This window comes from Melanerpes formicivorus, unplaced genomic scaffold, assembly GCF_026170545.1.
Source record: "Melanerpes formicivorus ecotype bairdi unplaced genomic scaffold, bMelFor1.0.p_v2 SCAF_27, whole genome shotgun sequence".
Classification (NCBI taxonomy): Eukaryota; Metazoa; Chordata; class Aves; order Piciformes; family Picidae; genus Melanerpes; species Melanerpes formicivorus.
The window spans coordinates 4,188,124-4,209,075 of NW_027142379.1; the positions used below are offsets into that span (position 1 = coordinate 4,188,124).

General features: G+C 41.5%; 1 protein-coding gene across 2 annotated transcripts in view; it reads left to right on the forward strand.

Moving 5' to 3' along the window:
• Positions 1-20,952, forward strand: part of AFG2A (AFG2 AAA ATPase homolog A) — a 189,615-nt gene that overhangs the window by 1,031 nt on the left and 167,632 nt on the right. For both annotated transcript variants that reach the window (XM_068153982.1, XM_068153983.1), the window contains exons 3-9: positions 85-242; positions 2,122-2,180; positions 2,603-3,235; positions 5,539-5,668; positions 6,327-6,383; positions 7,241-7,364; positions 7,691-7,946. In XM_068153982.1, the coding sequence (XP_068010083.1) occupies positions 85-242; positions 2,122-2,180; positions 2,603-3,235; positions 5,539-5,668; positions 6,327-6,383; positions 7,241-7,364; positions 7,691-7,946 (1,417 nt within the window). The remainder of the gene's footprint in view (positions 1-84; positions 243-2,121; positions 2,181-2,602; positions 3,236-5,538; positions 5,669-6,326; positions 6,384-7,240; positions 7,365-7,690; positions 7,947-20,952) is intronic.

The window sequence follows — 20,952 nt, forward strand, 5'->3', positions numbered from 1 at the left end:
ATAACAAAACATTGGCCACTTTAAGGACTGGAAATAGGGGAGAAAAATCTCTACTGACAATTGTTTGTTTTGAAACTCTTCTAGGTCTGTACTGCTTGGCCCACTGCAGGCTTTCCGGGTGGGAAAGTTGGGCTGAATGAAACCACACAGAAGAACCTGAAAGTAAATCTAGGTGATGCTGTCACTGTGCAGCCTGTAACTGGTGCAGTCATCCAGGCAGAGGAAGTTGTTGTAAAGTTGAGGTATGGGAATTGCTATAACCCAATGACATACCACAAGGTGTCTTATTTGGACTGCAGACTTACCTCTTACAAGATGATGTTTTTCTTTCTTGCTTTGGTGGAGTTAGTACTTGCACAAAGGCAAACCTGCAGGAAGCCTCTCATATTAAAATCTGAACTGCAAGCCCCATGGTACTTTGCTGCAGTCAGTGCTTTTCATTTTGAAGCTGGCATGACAGCAGTGTGGTATTGAGCATCAGCAGCAGCTTCAACTCAACCCTTGACAGCAGTGCTTCCTTTCTTCAAAGCTGTGACTTTCACTGAAATAATAAACTAAGGGTGAGCTCAGAGGAACTTCTGAAATATTTGTGATTGCTGTAATGTTTTTGGAAGCTGTTCTGCAGGCAATTTTCACTCCCTGTCAGGAGTCAGGCTCCTAAGGTTGCAAAAGATTAAAACTACCACGAGATTAAAAGAGAGAAAACATGAAACCCATAAATTGCCCTTTTAATGCCTGTTAATTTACTACAAACTATAATGCCATCTTCTCATCTAAGAATATAAATGATTAAAAGAAGCAGAGATACCATTATTGGAATACTGCCTGGGGCTCTAGGCACGTTACAGATGTAATCCATTCTCTGCAAACTAACACTTCTGAGGACATGCTGTGTGCATAATTTCCTTTGTCTTTCAGTCAGAAAATCAATTCCCAACCTCAGACCCCAGCAACGTAACTGAATTTACTTGTTGGGAAGGGTTGTGATATTTTGAGAGCTCTGTTATAAGCTGGCATAGTTTGCCTCAAGTTGCTTCCATGTTCAATAGGAGAACCAGGATTTTATTTGTAGGTTTAGAGCTCCCCCAGTTGATGTTACTTTTATTTGCAGCAGCTGCACCTGCTTAGCAGGCCTTTGGTGCTGTTCAGCTCTTAGGTGTAATGCTTTTCATCACGCACGTGATGATGTTTGTCTGCAAAATGGATATAGCAAAACCTTTATTTTGCTGTGAGTACAGAAGGGCTAATGTGTGAGGCTGATACAGATTGGCTGAGGGAGTTAAAAACCAGCAACAGTTTAATGGGCTTTAGTAAATGATAAAGCTGCAGATGAAACAGGATAAAAGTTTTATGGATAACTCACCACTGAAATATAACTGAATCAGTACAGCCTTATTCATTGCAGTTTATATGAAGAGCAGGGAGAGTTAATGGTGTCTGTAAGTTGTAAATTTAATTTGTAAATGTGGTGTATAATGCTTTACTATAAGCACCAGAGAAAGGCATTCACATGAGCCACCTTTTACCTTTCATTGGCTTTAGGCCAGGAGCACACGTACAGTTTTGAGTGGATGTGCAGTGCTTAGGACACGCTTCACTTTGTGAATGGTCAAGGCACTGGGTTAATCAGTCAAAGCTGTGTAGGTGTGTTTGCAGGGCTGACACAGACCAACTTTATCTATGTTTTTTTTTCAATTCAGTAAAGGGTAGCATGGCTATTCTGCCTGATGAGGTGAGAAACGTGTGCTCCATATTTGTAACCTTATGAAATGATAAATAAAACTTGTGATACTGTTTATTGTAGGATTTTGTATGGAAAAAAACTAACCCCAAATTAAATCTGTGCTCCTTTTGGTACTACATGTGTAGTAGGGCTTGGACGAGATGATCTCGGGTCCCTTCCAACCCCTAACATTCTAAGATTGTATGATCCTTGGAGTTCAGCTGTATGATCTAAAAACTGTGAAGTGCTCATCCATCTTTTCTGTTTGTAGGGTTAAAGTGTATACTGTAAAACAGGTGATATTCATCATCCTGGTACCTTAGGAATATGAACTCTGCTTTGGTTTTGAAGTAGTTATTGACTGGAATTTTTTTGTTCTTCTTTTTTTCCTGTCACAGGGACAAAGATGCCACCATCAATGCTGAGGAAATGTCTGTCTGTCTACTGAGAAACCTAGGTATAAGTTTTATTGCTTCTCTTTTGACTGTTTTTGTAGTAGATCACCAAGTTTTGGATAGAAAAGCAATTCCATAATCTCCAGTTGTATGCTGTATGAAATTTAAAATGCTCAAATTAATGATGAGTTTAGTTAGATTACAGGTGATATTGATTGATATTTATCCAGTACAGTCTGCTCATGTACAAAAGGATCATTTAAATTGCCTGAAGTTACTTTGGAATCACCTAACACCCTTTTGCTAATGTTAATTTATAGCACTCTCTTTGCCATGTTAATTTATATAGTGATATATAGTTATATATCACTCTCCCTGATAAAGATTCTGATAAAAGAATGTCTGAATGTTATCACTGCTAAGTGGGTTGAAATTTCTTCTTTGACTTTTGTTGTTTTTTTTCCTTTTTTTAACCTTTTCACAGATGGGAAAATAATTTTACCAGGAAACCTCTTGGCTTTCACTTTCTATGGCAAACTTTGTAACATTGTGGTGATGAAAGTGAAGGGAACTGATGGTGCAGAGCTGAGTGCCCAGGGCAATGCCCTTTCCAGTGATGTGCAGGAGCCAGACCTTGAAAGATCAGATCTGGAGACAAGTGCATTAGATTTGTCCTTACAGCTTGGCAAGATGGACATTGATGATAGTCTGGAGGTGGCATCTGTGAGCACACCAAGCAAACCAATGGATCCAGGTTCTCCAGTTACACCCAGTTCTGTGGCAGCCAGCAATCAAGATTCTGGTCAGGGAGATAAAGCCTACAGCAACGGAGATGGCGCAGACCTCCCCAAAGAGTTGGAGGTGACTGGGAAAGGAGGCAGTGAGGAACTCTCACTCACTGGCAAAACAGGAGCAGTAAGCAATACAGATGCTTTTTATTTCATTTCTTCAAGAACTAAAATCAATTTTATTGAAACAAGGACCAGTGTGACAGAAGATGGTGACTGTGAATCCCGAGTCACCTATGATATGATAGGAGGCTTGAGCAGCCAGCTCAAAACTATTAGAGAAACAATTGAACTGCCCTTGAAGCAAGCTGAACTGTTCAAGAGTTACGGTATGGTGCCTAAGAGCTGGATTTCTTCATGTCAGACTAGTTTTCTTCTTTTACATGGCTTTTATTTTTTAATTGAAATGGGTTATTCAAGGAATAAGCACTGAATTTTGTGTTAGCACTGCTATACTGCTGTGTCCCACAAGTGAGAAACTGCTTTATAATTATCTTCTATGGATGCTCTGAGGATGTTCAAATTTGCTTGTGGGGGGAAAAAAATAATTGAATAGGAAAGATATATTAGTCTTCATGAGAATTCAGGTGTGCCTAAGTAGATTTATAGCAAATAGGAGAAACTTCTCTAGTTGGGCATTTGAAAGGTGCAGATGTTTGTGTCACCATCCCTGGAGGTGTTTAAGAGGGGATTGGATGTGTCACTTGGTGCCATGGTTTAGTAGTCATGAGGTGTTGGGTGACAGGTTGGACTTGATCTTTGAGGCCTCTTCCAACCTTATTGATTCCATGATTCTATGGTTTTTCATGTGTTTTGCTGGAGTCAACAAATTGCATTTTTTTTAATGATGGGAAAAGCTCAACTTAAAGAAGTCAGATGAATTCTGCTGCTGTATTTGTGCCTGTGTTATAGGATTCCTGCAGAATTTTGAGGAATTGCTTGAGGCTGTTCTGCTCAAACTGCTCAGTGTGTTCAGTATGGAATTATAGGTTGAAAAAACTAATATGATTACTGTTGCCATCTATAAAGTTATATCTAACATATATATGACCTCAGGAATTTTGTGGCAAAGGTAAAACTGTACTGTGTATGCATTGCAAATGGATAAGTACATCTAGCAGACACACCTGCTGTGGGTGTGCATCACTCTGAGGCAGGGCTCTTGCCTATAAATACTTCTTTAATGTCACATTTCTGAGGCTTTTTATTTCTCTTCCCACATGTATACTTTAGCAGGAAGGTGATTTCAGCAGTCACTGGGGCCATTTCCATAAGACACAGGTGGCTCTCTTGCTGTGCGTTGTGCATGCTTGGCAGGAGTCAGTGGGATGCTGTGAGGCATCTTCATGCACATGTGCTCCAGCTCACTTTGCTGTCCTCCAACCTCAGCATTGCTGCATGGCTTTGTGTTAGCAGAAAGCTTGCTTCAGCATTAACATTCTTCATGCTTAGGTCCAAAAATGCTTGATCAGATTCTCTACTAACTGCACGAGAGATGATGATGTTTCCTCACCAGTTACTAGGAACCATCCAAAGGTTGAGAGTCGTTTGCTTGCTCAGAGGGAGTGATGCTGTGAGCTGAGGGTGAGATCTTTGATTCAAGAGCTGCGTTTCCTGCCAGTTTCAGAAACACCACAAGGGAGCAGCACATGCCTTAATGGACTGTTGTGAAGTAACCTGTCTGTAAAGACACTTAAGAGTTCTGTCCTCTCTGTTATAGCAGATCAGTGTATTAGTTCCCAAGACTGTAGTATTCTCTGTCACAACTGGGTTGTCACCTGCCCTTCAATTGTCATTTCTTGTCTGGTACTGCAGTACCCAACCAGTGTCTTTTCTTTGGTTGTGTTCCAGCAATGCCTTTTTTGATGGGACCACTCCTTTTTGTCAAACATATGTCCCTCCTTTTAGCTTTCTAATGTCTCACCTTCTGGTTTTGGCTTTGTGCCCACTTAATTTGTCTTTGCTGATCTGAAACTTGCTTTTTGTCATGTTACTTGGGATTATATTACTTTGTGCAGTTACCTGTAGGTTCTGTGCAGTTGTGACTACACAGTAGTACATTGTTCTTCCAATGTGCCTTGTCTTCTGTTCCTGAATGTTTCTGATTATTTCAGCTCTTACCACTTAGTGTTAAAGAGGTAAATTCATCCTTTTGGTGTGTGTTTTTCATGTTTTTGCAAGTACACTTGAATCAAACCTCACAGTATTCCTGAAGTTTTGGACTGTTGAAGATAAATGATTTTCTGATGTGGGAAATTTGTAGCAATGGCGCTGTTAAAACCATGAATAACTCAATGCAGTCATTGGTGGATGTTAAGTACTCAGTCCAATAGCTTTTTGGAAAACCTCCCAGACAAACACCATAATGTGTAGGGAGAATTGGTGTTGACCTGCTGAAAATATAATGATTTAAATAGTTGCTTTTTATTTGTATTTTAAAAAATGTAGGTGTATATCCCATATGAGAGGGCTCTTCCCACTGAAAGCCTACAACTATATAACAATGAGGTGTCTACTACTGCTCTCGCAGTTGGTGAGAGCTGGGGCCACTGTGACATGTCCAAATGCAGGTTGCTTATTCTAACACTATCACAAATCCTTTTCTTCTCTGTTTTTGTGTGCTTGTGTAAAGGAATCCCTCCTCCTAGAGGAGTGCTGTTGTATGGCCCTCCGGGTACTGGGAAGACTATGATTGCCAAAGCCATTGCAAATGAGGTTGGCGCTCACGTTACTGTTATTAATGGCCCTGAAATAATTAGCAAGTAAGTCCAACTAATGTATTTTCTTTAATTCTATAAATACACTAGGCCAAAATCTGTGCTGGCATTTATCCATTGTGGATAGATGTAGATGCAGAATTGGCTGTGGGCTGTCTGCCTGAGAGAGTTGAAACCAAATGGGAAAGGCTTCTCTCAAGCAGGCAAGCAGGGCTTATGTTTCCTCTTGTCATAAAAGAGGTTTATTGGATTTGGCCAAGAAATTGGTGTAAGGCATGGACCAAATTAATGAGGAGACTAAAACTGCATGTGCAGTTGCGTGTTAGTTCTGCAACAAGCACAGTGACTTGTTGAAGCATATTGAAATGAAGTTGACACTACACAGATTAATGATTCCAGGGAACTCTTTTTTTCCCCCCCTTGAAAATACAGGTAAAATTGTTTCTAACACAGAAGAGAGAAGCTTTTCCCTTTAGATGTTTTTTTTTTTCTAGTTACAAATGGTTATATTCTTGCCTGTGTACCATTTTGCCCTAATTTCTTGTCCTTGTGGAAATAAAGATTATTGTGGGATTGCATAAACTTTGTGCCTTTGAAAGGGGTGCACTGTGGCTTTTTGGAACGTACCAGCAGTAATTTTCCAAGTTGCCTGGAAAAGCCCAAAAAAAAAATGGTTTTTATTAAAATATTTTAATTATTGCAGGTTTTATGGGGAGTCTGAATCAAGATTACGTCAGATATTTGCTGAAGCTTCCCTGCGGTATGTTCTTTTGGATCGCTTTATTCACCCTCACTTATTTGTGGTGTTGGTTCCAGCATTAATGCTCTTAAAAGAAAAACATTTGCAAGAATATTTGAATTGTAATTTTTTCCTGCAGTATTTTTTTTTCAAAGGAAATAGGTTTGTTTATATAAAGCTTAGCTAGGAGGAAAGCAGTGAAATTCTAGCATGCCTATTAAATGCTTTTGGACGCTACTCTTTTTAAGGGGCTATTACTGATGGTGCCAAATCCCTTGATCTGTATCATTAGTGTCTTGTGCACTTCTTTCAACAGATGGAAGCACAAGCCAGAGTTTCACCTGGATCCAAATTTTTCTGTGTAGTTTATCTTTGGAGACCATTGTAGCACTGGGCTGAGACATGGAAGTCAGCATTAAACCAGTGTTAGTACTGGCTATAATGTGTCTCTGGATTAGAGTGTCATTCTGCCCAATAATTTATTAGACCTGGTTAATGCAGACTTTAGATTTCCAGAGGATTGATGTTCATAATATATTAGAACAAGACTGACCCATACTGTATTTGTAGAAGTGACAAATAAAATACTGTGTTTTTATGATGAAGTTGGTTTATTTAGTGTTTAACAGTCTTTGGGAGCAGCCATAGAAAAGTAGATTGGTGGATAATCTTGAAGGTATTACTTGTCTAATATATTACTTTATCTCATTGAGTAACACCATGTTCAAGGTTGAATCTTTCAGTGGCCTAAGGAATGGGGTGCTCGTGAACTTTTGCAGGAACTGGATGTTTTCCATAAGCAGCTTTGCACTTCTCTGCCTTAGTGTTTTAAATCTTCCTGAGCACCTTTACAGTTTTGTGTCCCTTTTCTTTTCCAGTCGTCCCTCCATTATATTTATAGATGAGTTGGATGCACTCTGCCCAAAGAGAGAAGGGGCTCAGAATGAGGTTGAGAAGAGAGTTGTTGCTTCATTGCTGACGTTAATGGATGGCATTGGCTCGGTAAGCAGACTGTATTGAGACAGTTAATGCCTGTGGTGACCAGCTGCACAAATCTTGCTTCTATAATGAAGAGGGGATCTTGGGGTAAAGTTTCTCCTGTATTATCTCTGTGTGCATGCAGCCTATAGAATTGCTGAACTGCAGCTTGGGGTTGGTTGGGTGGTATCACCTGTAGGGGATATATTCTGAAAAGGTTGCTTTGCTCCTTTGAAGCTAGCATGTAAGTGTGTGTAATAGCTGGGAAAAATAATCAGGAAGTATCTTTATAAGCTGTGTGACACATAATTCTATTTTTAAGATTAATCTTTTTCATTGTTTGCCTTTAGGAAGACAGTGAAGGGCAGCTCTTGGTACTTGGGGCCACGAATCGTCCCCACGCGCTGGATGCAGCACTGCGCCGGCCTGGGCGTTTCGACAAAGAGATAGAAATTGGAATTCCCAATGCCCGAGACCGACTGGACATACTCCAAAAGCTCCTCAAGAAAGTTCCCCATTCACTCACAGCAGCAGAGTTGGTGCAGCTGGCTGACAGTGCACATGGTTATGTGGGTGCAGATTTAGCAGCCTTGTGCAAGGAAGCAGGTGAGACTTATTTAGGATCTCACTTCATTGTTAAACTCTCTGTTTAAGAACATATAAAAATCCATACTAATAGCTTTTAAATCAATGAGATGGATTAATTTTTGTGTCCCAAAAATTGACACAATTGACACATATTCCATAGCCATGCAAGGAATATGAGGAGCACCAGTCTGCTTCTGGGGAGGTCACAAATACTCTTTGAGTATTAGTAGATTTTAAACTGAAGTGTTAATCCCCTGTATGATTTCATAGAATCATAGCATGGTTTGGATTAGAAGGGACCTTAAAGATCATCTAGTTCCAACCACTACCATGGGCAGGGACACCTTTCACTACATCAGGCCTTGAACACTCACGGGGAGGGGGCATCCATAACTTCCCTGGGCAATTGTTGCAGCGTCTCACCACCTTCACTGTGAAGAATTCCTTCCTAGTATCCATTCTAAATCTACCCTCTTCCAGCATATGGCTGCTTACATGTCTAGCATATTCGCTAGCTAGCTGTTCCACAGTAAACCAATGGTCTAGTGAGTTAATTAACATGTCCCTAAGAGTCACTCAGGCTGGACAGTTTGTCTTGCAGGTCCTTATTCCCAAGTTGAGATGTGGGCCTGAACGGTGCTTACTGTGGCTCCCTTCTGTATTTTGTGCCTGTGTTTTATTTTGCCTGCAGATGAGGAGTTTGTGATAGGATCTGTATGAGAGTGGGCTGTGCAGTGAAGCTGGGAGAGCTGGAGAGCACATCCTTTGCTGGGGGCTGGAAGGTGTCCCTTGGCCTCTGGTTCAGGCATAGCCCTGAAGAATCATCCATGCATCACGTGGGCAGGGTTCAGTATGTTCCAGGGAATACTTAACCACGAGCTGACTTGTGTTTTCATTGGATGAAATATTAGAAGTACACTCTATCAATTTGGGCATTTTGCTAGAGTGCCTCTGTGTGGTTTAAGTGTTGGACCTTAAATCTACCCTTCAGCAGCCTTTTAAAACAGTGTAGTCAAAATATGACTCTTCAGCTCTGCTTACGCCTATTTCCTCCCTTGTAGCTCACGAATCTGTCTGCTCTATGTACTGATTGCTTCTGTTTCCTTTGGCACTGGGACAGCTTCCTCTGGCAGTGGCACAATGCATGTCTAATTCTTGCATCAGCACTAACTATGAAGATGACAGAAGTTGTTATAGGGGTTATGGCACCTGGAACAGCAAGTTGCCAGTTTTTAAGGGATAGTTCTCAAATATGATTCTGTGGGCTTCACAGATCAAGAAGGAAAAACAACATGTATGGAAACAGGCTATTCTATTGACAGTGCTCTTCTGTTGGCTTCAGTTGTGTTTTAAACTCTCTTTTAAGGTAGCAAACATTCTTTTAAAAATCTAATATATACCAACAACAATAGGAGAAGGTAAACTCCCTTTTTATTTTCCTCTTTTTTTTTTTTTTTTTTAAAGACTGTCAGTCTGCCTGGGTCACAGTCCTCATAGAGTAAATACTTAACTCATGTAATCTAAAGCTTTCAGTGGAAGGTGTTGTGGTTTCAATTCCAAACAGAAACGGGACCCAACATAGGCTTTACTTGTCCATCCAAGGGCACATGGATTCTGGCCACTTATGGGGTCAGAGTGGCTGGAGAGCAACCAGGCAGAAAGGGACCTGGAGGTATGGGTTGACAGCTGGCTGAACATGAGCCAGCAGTGTGCCCAGGTGGCCAAGAAGGCCAATGGCATCCTGGCCTGCATCAAGAATAGTGTGGTCAGCAGGAGCAGAGAAGTCATTGTGCCCCTGTACTCAGCACTGGTTAGGCCACACCTTGAGTACTGAGTCCAGTTCTGGGCCCCTCAATTTAAGAAGGACATTGAGACACTTGAATGTGTCCAGAGAAGGGCAATGAGGCTGGTGAGAGGTCTGAAGCACAGCCCTATGAAGAGTGGCTGAGGGAGCTGAGATTTAGCCTGGAGAAGAGGAGGCTCAGGGGAGACCTTCTTGCTGTCTACAACTACCTGAAGGGAGGTTGTAGCCAGGAGAGGATTGGTCTCTTCTCCCAGGCAACCAGCACCAGAACAAGAGGACGCAGTCTCAAGCTGTGCCAGGGGAAGCTTAAGCTCGAGGTGAGGAGAAAATTCTTCACAGAGAGAATTGTTTGCCATTGGAGTGTGCTACCCAGGGGGGTGGTGGAGTCACCACCTCTGGAGGTGTTCAAAAAAGGGTTAGATGTGGCACTTGAAGCTGTGGTTTAGTTAGTCATGAGGTGTTGGGTGACAGGTTGTACTTGATGATCTCTGAGGTCTTTTCCAACCTTATTGATTCTATGATCCAGCTGCAGATAGGTGGCGTTTACCCACTTCAGGAGGGAATGTTGTGCAAATTGAAGGCAGTGTGCTGTGTTGACCCAAAACTTCTGGCCTCTACCTGTGACTGACTGCAGGACATGCTGTTGTCTGGGAGCTTTGCATCCAAAGCCAGTGCTGGGGCTGAGGGAAGGAGGATGTCTCCCTTCTGTTGATCTTTCCTCAAGTTTGAATCCCTGCCGTTAAATTTCCATGTCATTTGTTAACTTGGAGTGACCTCTGCTGGGGAAAACACAGCCCAGCGCCGTTAACTCTTTGCAGCCCATGTGTATTTTTCCTTTTCAGTGAGTTGCAGAAGTGTGATTTGATCCAAGTGTTGCATAAACTGAATGTAAGTTGCTTGTGGCTAAGGAACGTTCTTAGTTGGATTCTTTTTTTGTGATTAAACTCTTGATACAGATTTTTATATTGAAATTTCAACAGCTTCTAAAGTATTACTGCTTTTACTGGAGATAAAAACTAGTGTTTATGAGGTTGTAATTCTCCTTACCACAGCAAGGTTATTCCATATGGAAATTTTTCCAGTGTTTTGTCTAGTCTTGTTTGTTGTTCCAAGCAATAGGTTTCTATTGCTTCACTTGAACTGTGCTCTGGGCCAAGACAGCTTGCTGTCCAGGAATGCTCTCTGATACTCAGCCCAAATTTTCCTTGTTTAGTTTTATCCCATTTTTTTCTATTTACATCCTTGTATAACACATTCACTCTCCCTCCTTAGTGTTTACACCCTTCAGATATCTCTAGGCTGTTCTCATGTTCCCTACCTCCTCATTCATTACTGAGCCAAACTGTAAATATTTAGCTCTTTTAATCTTTCCTCATAAATAAGTCCTTCCTGCCTTCTGAGAAGTTCTGGTGACTTTCTCTGAACTCCCTCCAGTTTGTCAATAACCTTTTGGTAATGCAGGGCTCAGAACCGAACATAATATTTTGTATGTATTACCACATAAATCGTGACATAAACATGTCGATTAAGACTGCTGGGGTGCAGTTCTAAATGACCAAAATGCTTTGTCTTCAGGTAGTATCTGAGCTACAAGTTCTTTCACAAATTGTAAGGTTATTTGTACCATTTTTCACACGTGTGTAAGTACAGGTAATGAGGAAACTACTTCAGAAGCAAAAATTCTGCCCTCAGAAATCTGTGTTCTGTTTTGGATACAAGATTATTGTCACTTGCTCATTGTGTTGCAGTAGTGGTCTTGGGGAGGCTCTTGAGTCCTGGTTACCCTGTTTATATCTTTAGGTACTTCATTTGTGGTTGGAAAGCCTGAAAGTTTACAAGCTAAATATGTTTATATTCTTCATACAATGTTTAAGGCAAGTCCAAAAGGACTCTTTCCTTACCCTTATATTTCAACTATGTTCTTTTAACACGTGTATAATATTGTGTGTATACCACTTACTTAAGCCAGGGGTGCAGTAATGAATCTAACATGGTAAATGTGGTAACTGTAGGGCTATGATAAGCAAACCTTTCATTTTTGCATCTCTAGTGAGGTTTCCTAAGATACATCATTATAAAAGCTTTGCTGTTTGTCTTCTCTATCATTCTGAGGAACATGTGTTAATGGAAAGCGAGTGACTGTTGTAGAGTTTAACGTATTCTAACCATTTTCTTGGCAGAAGTTGTTTGTTCTCCAGTGCAAGAACTGCTTATTGGTGCTTCTGGGCTCAGACAGGCCAGTTTTCTGCTCTGTTCAGCAGTGCTGCACATTTTCATGGAAATCATGATAAAGTTTTAGGAGCCTTTAATGTTCAGCTTGTGTTGAATACTTGCAGGCCCCTCTGTTTACAGCATGTGAAAGAATTGTGATCTTGTGTGTGCTGGAATAGGCAAGGAGAGGAAAGGTGGGCAAGAAACCTGGAGAACTGTGGAGTATGCTCTGGACTTTTCTAAGCAGGGTATTATGACCAGACACCTTTGAAGTATTTATGCACAGATGGAAATAAACATCAATTAATAGGGCTTTTATTTCATCTGAGCTTTTAAAACTACTGGTTGGTTGGTTGGTTGTTCTCTTCCAATACTGTCTTTTGCTCTATTGAAGATACAGTTCTAGCTTCTCCCAAATAAAACCTTAGCATTTTGTGACTTCATAGGGAAAATGCTAGCTATCATGAAAGCTATGGAGGTATGGAAAACCTGTGAGTACCTTGATGGGCACTGGACCACATCCTGTGGACATCAGCTTGCAATGAGTACCTTGTGGTAGACTCTTGAGAACTTGAGCATCCTCTGAGGGATTCACATGTACAGAATTCTTGATTAAAAAAAGGGCATAATTATGTGTGCAGTTGAGAAAGACTGGGAGTAGTCTACTGCATCTTAAATTATTTAGTAGCCTACCTTTCAGTGTAAATAGCTGCCTTCTGAGTTGTTTTAGCTGAAGCACAGGCAGTGTCTAGTAGATAGATTCTCCCCTATCCTTGCATTCAGTGTCTGGACACCCCTGAGATCTTGTTGCTTCTGCTTTAATTAATTGGCCACGCAGTCTTTTATTAATTCCCCCTCAAAATTACAATAATTTAAATTTAATAACAGAGATAAGCACTGCACTTTCTTGTTGTGTTTTTTCTTTTTAAACATATGAAACGTTAATTATGTAGCAGGGACATGAATGGTATATAAACTGTACTGAATGTTAGAAGATGCTTAGCAACAAAGGTTTCCAAATATAGCAATTTATTATAAACTTAGCCTTCTATGGCTGCCTGTAGCATTTAAAGAGGGTGGATATAAATATAGCTTGATTTCTTCAAGAAGTGGCTTCAGTCATACTGTTTACAGAGAAAGGAAGTATTTGCTTTGTAACTCTTAGAATTTATCTTGAACAGCCTTTTTCATTACACATAATTTCAGCGTGCTGATACAAAACACTTGGACTGTGATAAGATAGCATCACGAGCAGAGGAAGAACAAATGTCTTTGTTTAAATAGTGGCCTCTCTTGCAATAACAACTATTTGGTTCCAGTGAGGATGCTGCATTGCAACCAGACTTCTCTGAAAGAAGCACCCATCGCTTTTTGCATCACTAATTGGTAGTACAGTTAAAGGTGTCACCTTGTTTAGTCTTTGGGATTATAAGGTGTCATGGGTTAAGGGTTCACTGGCTTGAGCTGGCTGTTATAAAAAAGAAATTGCTACATCTTTGACCAGCATGAATCAACATAACTGCTGAATCTGTGAAGCTGCTGCATAGACTTAGGATATGGTCTGTTGTCTTAAGCTCTTAAGAGTCTTGTTTGGGGATCTTACTGTCTGCGGCATTCATTTGGCCCTTTTATTACCACTCCATTCTGGTGGGTATTACAGCTAGGATGGAGTCTTTATGCTGTTTAATTGATAGCTGTACACTGATGTAGATTTTAGATCTGTAAAAGTATAAGTTATCTAGGGGGATACTGTGCTTGGATTTTGTTGGAGCTGAGAAAATGCCTGCTGTATCCTTCAAGACCCAGAACAGAGTTTCTACAATCTGCTTGCATTAAAAAGACAAATTAAAATGAATAGGCAACTGACAGACTAGTTCCTAGTTTTTATGTTTTTCCCTGTAACTGATGGGGAAGTAAATTCCCCTGAAACCCAGGACTGTCTCTTTGTTAGATCTGTGTGGGGTTTTTTTCCCCCCCCCCAGCTTCTGCAGATTTGGTAGCCTGGCCACCTGCAGGAAACGTGAGCTGTTTGGGCTAATGTGATTAACAGTGAGTCTCTGTGCACCCCCAGGACTGGCCTCTGACTGCTCTTTCAATTAAACAAATGCCTTGTTCAATACATGGCTTCTCAGCCTTGTGTCTCAAATCTGGGCTCTTCATTTCAGCTCAGTCTTGATGAAACAAGCCAGTGTCAGGGCATCAAGAGGATCTATCCTTTCTTTAAGCCACAAAGGTCCAGTCCAAACCTTTCCTAACAGAATTTGGACCTGAATTCTGTTGGGGGGGACACACAAATGTAAATATTTCCCTGGGATTATAACCCTAAATGTAGGAATGTGGGCTGAGACACTGCTGGAAGTATAAATTTTGATGAAAGCAGTTAAGGACCAAGACAATGGGATTGATTTCAAGGGTGTTTTTAGTTTGGTTTTCAAATTATCTGATTCCAGTTACAGATTTTAAAGGGAAAGCACTGCTTGACATGCTGTAGTGATTACATTCCCTGATAGAAATTGATCACAAATACCCATATTTATGTTGCTCTTTAACGTTATTTTTTTTCTACAGCAGGGAAAAGGTTGAAACTATGCTCTTGCAAATGGTCTGCTGTTGCATTCTCTAACTGAATACTGGTTCCCATGGGACATTCAAAATGAGGTGGGAAAGGCCTCTTGCCTTTTTATAAAAGGGTCATGTAGAAAATATAGGGAGTATTAATAACATGTGTAGCCAGATGGTCAATACTTAAGAAATGTAAAACTGAGACATTTGTGCAGAAATGGCAGAACGCTCTGTCTTGAAAGGCACTGAAGAGTCCAGACACGATACAGAAGTAAAGCCACAACTTAGTTTTTGGCCTGGAACAATTGAGTTTTCTGACATTTGTATTCCATTGTGCTAATTTATGGTGTAAGAAGACTTAAGAAAATCCAATCCCCATCTCCAGAATCTGTGAAGCATAGTGCTGTGCTCTGTAATCTTGAAGTTGGGCACTTGGTGTGGAAGCTGCATTGAAACAAAACAATTTGCGTAAGTTGCCTCTTAACAGGTTATGAACAAACGTGTCCTCTCTTGCAGTGTGGATTTCTGGAGCTGCACTGTACCACGTTTTTTGGTTGTTTCTCAGAGCACTATCTCAGAATGATTGCTTTTGTGCAGAAGTGGCTACATCTGGATGCTGCTGAGCAGCCTGAAGGAACGTGCTTGAGGCGGGGCAGAGTGTGTTGACCTTATTCTTGCCCGTGGGAACCCTTGCCCTCTTTCTTAGGATTTCCTTGCCTCAGGATCTTGTGGGGCAAAGACAAAATCAGAACTGGTTTCAAAATTTCTGCTTTAAACATTTAAAACGGTTCAATTCCTTTCCTAGGATTGCACAAGGATTGTATTATTTTAGCAGCAGAGGGCTAGGTTCTCACCCTGTTATTTCTGTTTGGTATCATTCTGATGTGACTGCAAAATTTCTGAATGTCTTTTCCCCCCACCCTCCTTGTGTCCTTGCACATGCTGAGTGCACAGGTGTTTCCTTAGTGGGACTATCTTTGTATCCAGAGGGGAAAACTCTTACTTTGTATCCCTCTCTAAAGAGATGCTGGTGCACATTATGTTGCTGGTTGTAGTTATTTTTTCTCATATAAATTCGTTGGCCTTTTTTGGTGTTTTTCTTTGGTTTGTAATCTTGCTTGATTTTTGGTTATGTTTGGAGACTGTTGCACTTTCTGCTGTCAGGGCATGTGAACTTTTGGGTTTCATCATAACTAAGTGTGTTTCTATCTGAAACTGGCTGGCTTTTAATTGGATGATGGGATTGCTGACTTCATCCGCATAGTTCTGGGTTGAGTACTTGATAATCTGTTTAAAGCACATCCCATTCTGTCTGCTAATATAAATATAAGCAGGAAATAGTATTTTCAGAAGAGCTGATCAATCTGCCATTAATATTTTAAATTAACCTTAAGATACACACCATGCTCTTGCATCTTCAGCTCAAGTGGTGCAGAAGAAGTGATGTTTTTCTTGTGTGGCAGGGCCTGTAGAAACTCCAGCTTTTGAATGGGTTGGGGGGGTCAGCCCCAAACCAAATTGTTTGGTTTGAAGGATGGGGGGGGTGCAGGATGTGCAGTCTGTGAAATGGCAGGCAGAGCGTCAGGCCTCTGCGTGCAGATCCTGAAAGTGGAGCATGATGTCATTTTGCTTAAGAATGGAATAAATACATGGCAGATACTGCCTTGGACTGGGTCGTTGGCTGAGCTCTGGTGGGAACAGTTCTGTGTGGTCCCTGTTTGTTTTTCTAACCCTGGGAATCAACACAGTGTCAGTAACCCAGCTCTAAGTCACACTGACAGGGGAGATGTGCTGGTCACTATTCTGCTTACTGAGTTTTGTGTCCCGCAGGAGCTTCAGCTCCTGGATGTGGAGCTGGGTGAGAGCTGTGCTAGGCAGTGTTACTTCTGTAGCAACAGTAGAAATTCTCTGCTGTCTGTATAGCACCTTGGAGTCAATGAAAATAATTTAACCAAGGCTAAACTAATTATTGAAGATATTCTGCAGTCCACTATCTCTTAAATTACCCTATAGGTTTGGTTTGTTTTTTTCTGCAGTGATCTGAACTCCTTGCTCCCCTGTGTTCACTTTTAAAGGTTTTGCAGGTGTAAGAACTGAAGACAATTTCCTAACCTTTAATCTCTGAGAATTCTTGGTAATGCAACCTGCTGTACACAGTTGTTCATCTTAACTGGCATTTTGCTAACTGGAAGGTATTCTGCAGACTTCCACACTTCCTTTTTCCTTTCCTGTCCTGTCTTTTCTAACTTCCCACCTCCTGCCAGCTGAATTAGGATAACTAAGCTCACTGTTGTTGCTGACCAGTGCCCAAGGACCACTAGCCACTCCTTGTGGCTTCTAGTCATTCTGCCCTTTGCTGTTCTAGTAGCTTGGCAGTCCTTGTTTTCCTTCCAACACAGGTATGACTAACCATAGTTAGGTACATTTATGTATGGGAGCCGGCTAGAAACAGGCAGTCTGGAATTCCCTTGTTTCTCTCTGTTGTCATTCTCTTAGGATAAATGATGTGTGTGTACCTGACCTGTGAATAAAGTGTTTCCTGCAAGAAATAAGTTTTGAAAATACAGTTCCTCCTTCTTTCTGCCCTCTGGTTGCACCTCTCAGCAACTTTTAGTCAGCTCTATAGATGTGTTCCAGGAAATGCTGGAGCTCCTCATGAAGGTCTATAAATTGTGTTCTCATAATCCCTACAGTAGATTAGTGCTCAGGTTAGCAGAGTGAATTTGCAGTGTTATGGTTACAAGGGATTTAAGGGCATTATCCTTCCTGTGCAAACAATATATGAAAGTCTTTGGGGATTTTCCCATATAGCTCTGGCAGCAAAAGACAGACTGCAGAGTATGGTTTCAAGAGCAAAAGTAAAAGTTTCTGCTTCATGAATTGTTTTCTAAAGAGTCATGCACTGACTATAGATTAAATAAAAAAGAAATAAGTTCAAATCTGTATTTATAGGAGTGTGGTCCATGGTTTTGGTTTTACTTGGAAAGTTTGTTGGTGTTTGGCTCTATACATGGGGGGTGGGGGTGGGAGAGGGGAAGACAAACCCAAGTCAGCTAGACAAACAAAAAAACCAAACCATGCTAAAGCCACCTCTGAATGGAGGAAGATTCTTAGGGTGCAAATAGGAGAACACACCTGAATTTTTCAGCTCTTGTCAATGGTCATTTCTATCCCTAGGTGAGGGGAAAGTTTTCTAGTGGTCCACAGACATCAGATGCTTGATTGGTGCTGTAGTTCCATTAGTTTGGGATTAAAGGAAAAAAGAGCCTATGCCTAGACGCAGCCCTGCTGTCCCACAATGCTCTTGGCAGCTGCTGCTATTCCTGCCTAGTGCTGCCTGACTGTCATGGGTAGGAGAGCTGGTTTGCTGGGTCTGCCCAGGATGAAAAGTTGACTTGAGAGTGTAGGGATGTGTCTATGGGACATTCTCTGTGGAGCAGTGGCTATTTCCAGATGATGGTGAGGCTTAGGTCTGCCAGCCAGCCAGGCTTTCTCTGTGTTACTGTGCATTTATGCAAACAACATACATATCCATGACCTCTGGTGCTTCTTCATGGATTTGGTTATCCCATACCTTGATGTGAAGTGTGGGGTTAGGATATGTTCAAGAATACATGTGATCTGTAGTATATGGTACTTGGAAGATCTGTGAAAGCTTTCCCAATATAATTTTGGGGTTGTTATCATTGAGTGCAGAAAGCCATGCTGGTTAAAAACTGCCAGATATAAAGCACAAAAGCTCCTTACCTCAAAAATCAATTGAACACTGGAATAACCACTTGTATCCATTGCCTGTGAAGTCAGGTATGCACCTCTTAGAGTTTCTAAAGTACAAAGTCAATATGAAGTTATATGAAATGCCTTTTCTATGCATAAAACTGTTGAATTTTGAAGTATAGTGTGTAAAGAATCTAGGAAGAGAGGAAGATGCTCCATCAAGAGCCATTAGGAAGCTGAAATCTTTCCACATTATGTTGGACATTCCACTTCCAGCTGTGTATCCTGTTGGATCTGACAGCTGTCACAGGGAGAAATGGTGTGTGCCTTCTGGGTTTGCCATAATAATTTGTGAGGGAAATGCCAGATTAGCAAGAAAAGAAGAACCATTTCCTTCTGTAAACAGTCTTGCAGAATGATTACAATTTCTTTGATGCTACATACAAATTCTGATATTAGGATTCTGGATGAGTAAGTCCAGACAAGGTGGATTTGCAGAAAAAAAGCAGCTGATGGGCAGTGAAGGATGCATGATTAACAACTCTGTTTTGTTCAGTTCATTTCCTCAAGTGCTGTGTATATTCTGATTTTGACAGCTAAGGTATATGTGTTCCTCATTTGGAGTGCATGTTTTCTGTTATTAACAGTAGTGTATAATTACACAGAGTCTGACAAATATAGCAGTGTCACAATCTATTTTTAGGCTCAGACATTTGTGATCATGATCTAATATGCCAACACTCAGCCAAGTTATGAGCAAGACAATCTTAGAAACAATGCTGTCGATTTCAAGCATAGCCTGGTACCAAAGAAGGATCATCTGTACCAGGACAGGGCGTTCTGCTGGGTTTTTTTTCCCCCTCTGTCCACTTAGTTTCCTCTGTTCTAGACAGACAGGATGAGTTGGTGAGGTAGAGCACACAGTTGCTGGGCTGGAACAAATTGTTTACTTTCCATTGTTTGTAATCATGCTTGTGTCCTTCCCTGTCCGTGTCCCCCCCCCCCCCCCGGGATATTCCATCTGTAATCTACTGAGATTCAGTGCTGTTCACTATTTCAAAGGCTGCCTTCTGAATTAAGTTTCTTTGCACAGGGCAGTCCTAGGAACCAGTCATGGATCCCTTTAGAAATAGCCCATCCCTTTAAAAATAACCCATGCAAGCAGGCCCACTGCCCATACTTTCCCCAGACCTTGCTCCCCTCACACAGGACTCTTGCTGGAATAAACCAGTGAAAACCTACTTGCCCATTTCTGAGTGTCTGAGCAATTGATACTCATTAATCCTGAAAAATGAAGTACCATCTTCAGAGGAGGAAGCAGAGCTGAAGCAATTGCTGTGCTCAGCTTGTTTACAGCAATGACATGCACTCAAAACATTCCCATGTGAAACACCCAGCAGCGAAGCTGAGGTGCTCAGTGTTTTCTGAGGTGCCATGTCCGAATCTTCAGTTTATCTGTGTTGTAACTTTGTGGTCATAAACTTGGGTTTGCTGCAGTGTTTCACCTTCTTTGCCTCTGTGCTGCTTCTAGCAGCATGTGTTGCACCCTGCCTCTCATTTCCCTACATTAAATACATCTTGAGACAAGGATGTGTTTTGCTGCCTCCGGCAAGTCACTGGCTGTATCCTTCTCCTGTTAATAAGACTTTCCCCCTCCTCTGGTTAGAGGTCAATCTGAAGTGCAGGAAAGAACGATTATGATAACAGGAGGAAACAGGAAGAATCATGCTTTCTTTTTCAATCTGTTTTTTATTATTGTTTTAATGTAAAACATTGTTTTAATTAAATGGTGACCTGAGCAGCAGCGTGTGCGTGCACATGCTGAAATGAATCCCGGCTTTGTTTGGAAAGCTGTGACCTCTTTATTCCTGTTCTGGATCAAGGCTGCTGCGTTTCTAACCTGCTGCTGAGGACTGAAATTCCACTTGTACTCCTAGTTGCACCAGCAGTAATGATCCTTCAGAGCCATATTCTCCTTGCACACTTTGACATGCTATTCTTTCTGGTTTTTAAATAAACTTGTTTGGTTTTAGGAATTCTTGATGTCACGAAATAACCACAACATGATTACCGTGGGGCTAAACTGGTACCTGATGGAGCAGGGTGAAGACCAGAGACCTTTGTCTTGCTTTCTCTATGACTTAACTTTGTGCCATGTTATTTCTTCTTTCATTTATTTACTTTTTTTTTTTTTTTTTAAATGAGACTGCCATGCAGATTGCTTCCACCAAAAAAGAAAATGCATGGCTCAACCCCAGTACTTGCCTCCACCCCTCTGAACATGAGGCTGAACATGAGTCTGCAGTGTGCCCAGGCGGCCAGGAGGGCCAATGGCATCCTGGCCTGCATCAAGAGCTGTGGCCAGCAGAAGCAGGGAGGTCATTCTGCCCCTGTACACTGCACTGGTTAGGCCACACCTCGAGTACTGTGTCCAGTTCTGGGCCCCTCAGTTTAGGGAGGATGTTGACTTGCTGGAGCGTGTCCAGAGAAGGGCAACAAAGTTGGTGAGGGGCTTGGAACACAAGCCCTATGAGGAGAGGCTGAGGGAGCTGGGGCAGCTTAGCCTGGAGAAGAGGAGACTCAGGGGTGACCTTATTGCTGTCTACAACTACCTGAAGGGGGATTGTAGACAAGTGGAGGTTGGTCTCTTCTCCCAGGCAGCCAGCACCAGAACAAGAGGACGGACACAGTCTCAGGCTGCGCCAGGGGAGGTTTAGGCTGGAGGTCAGG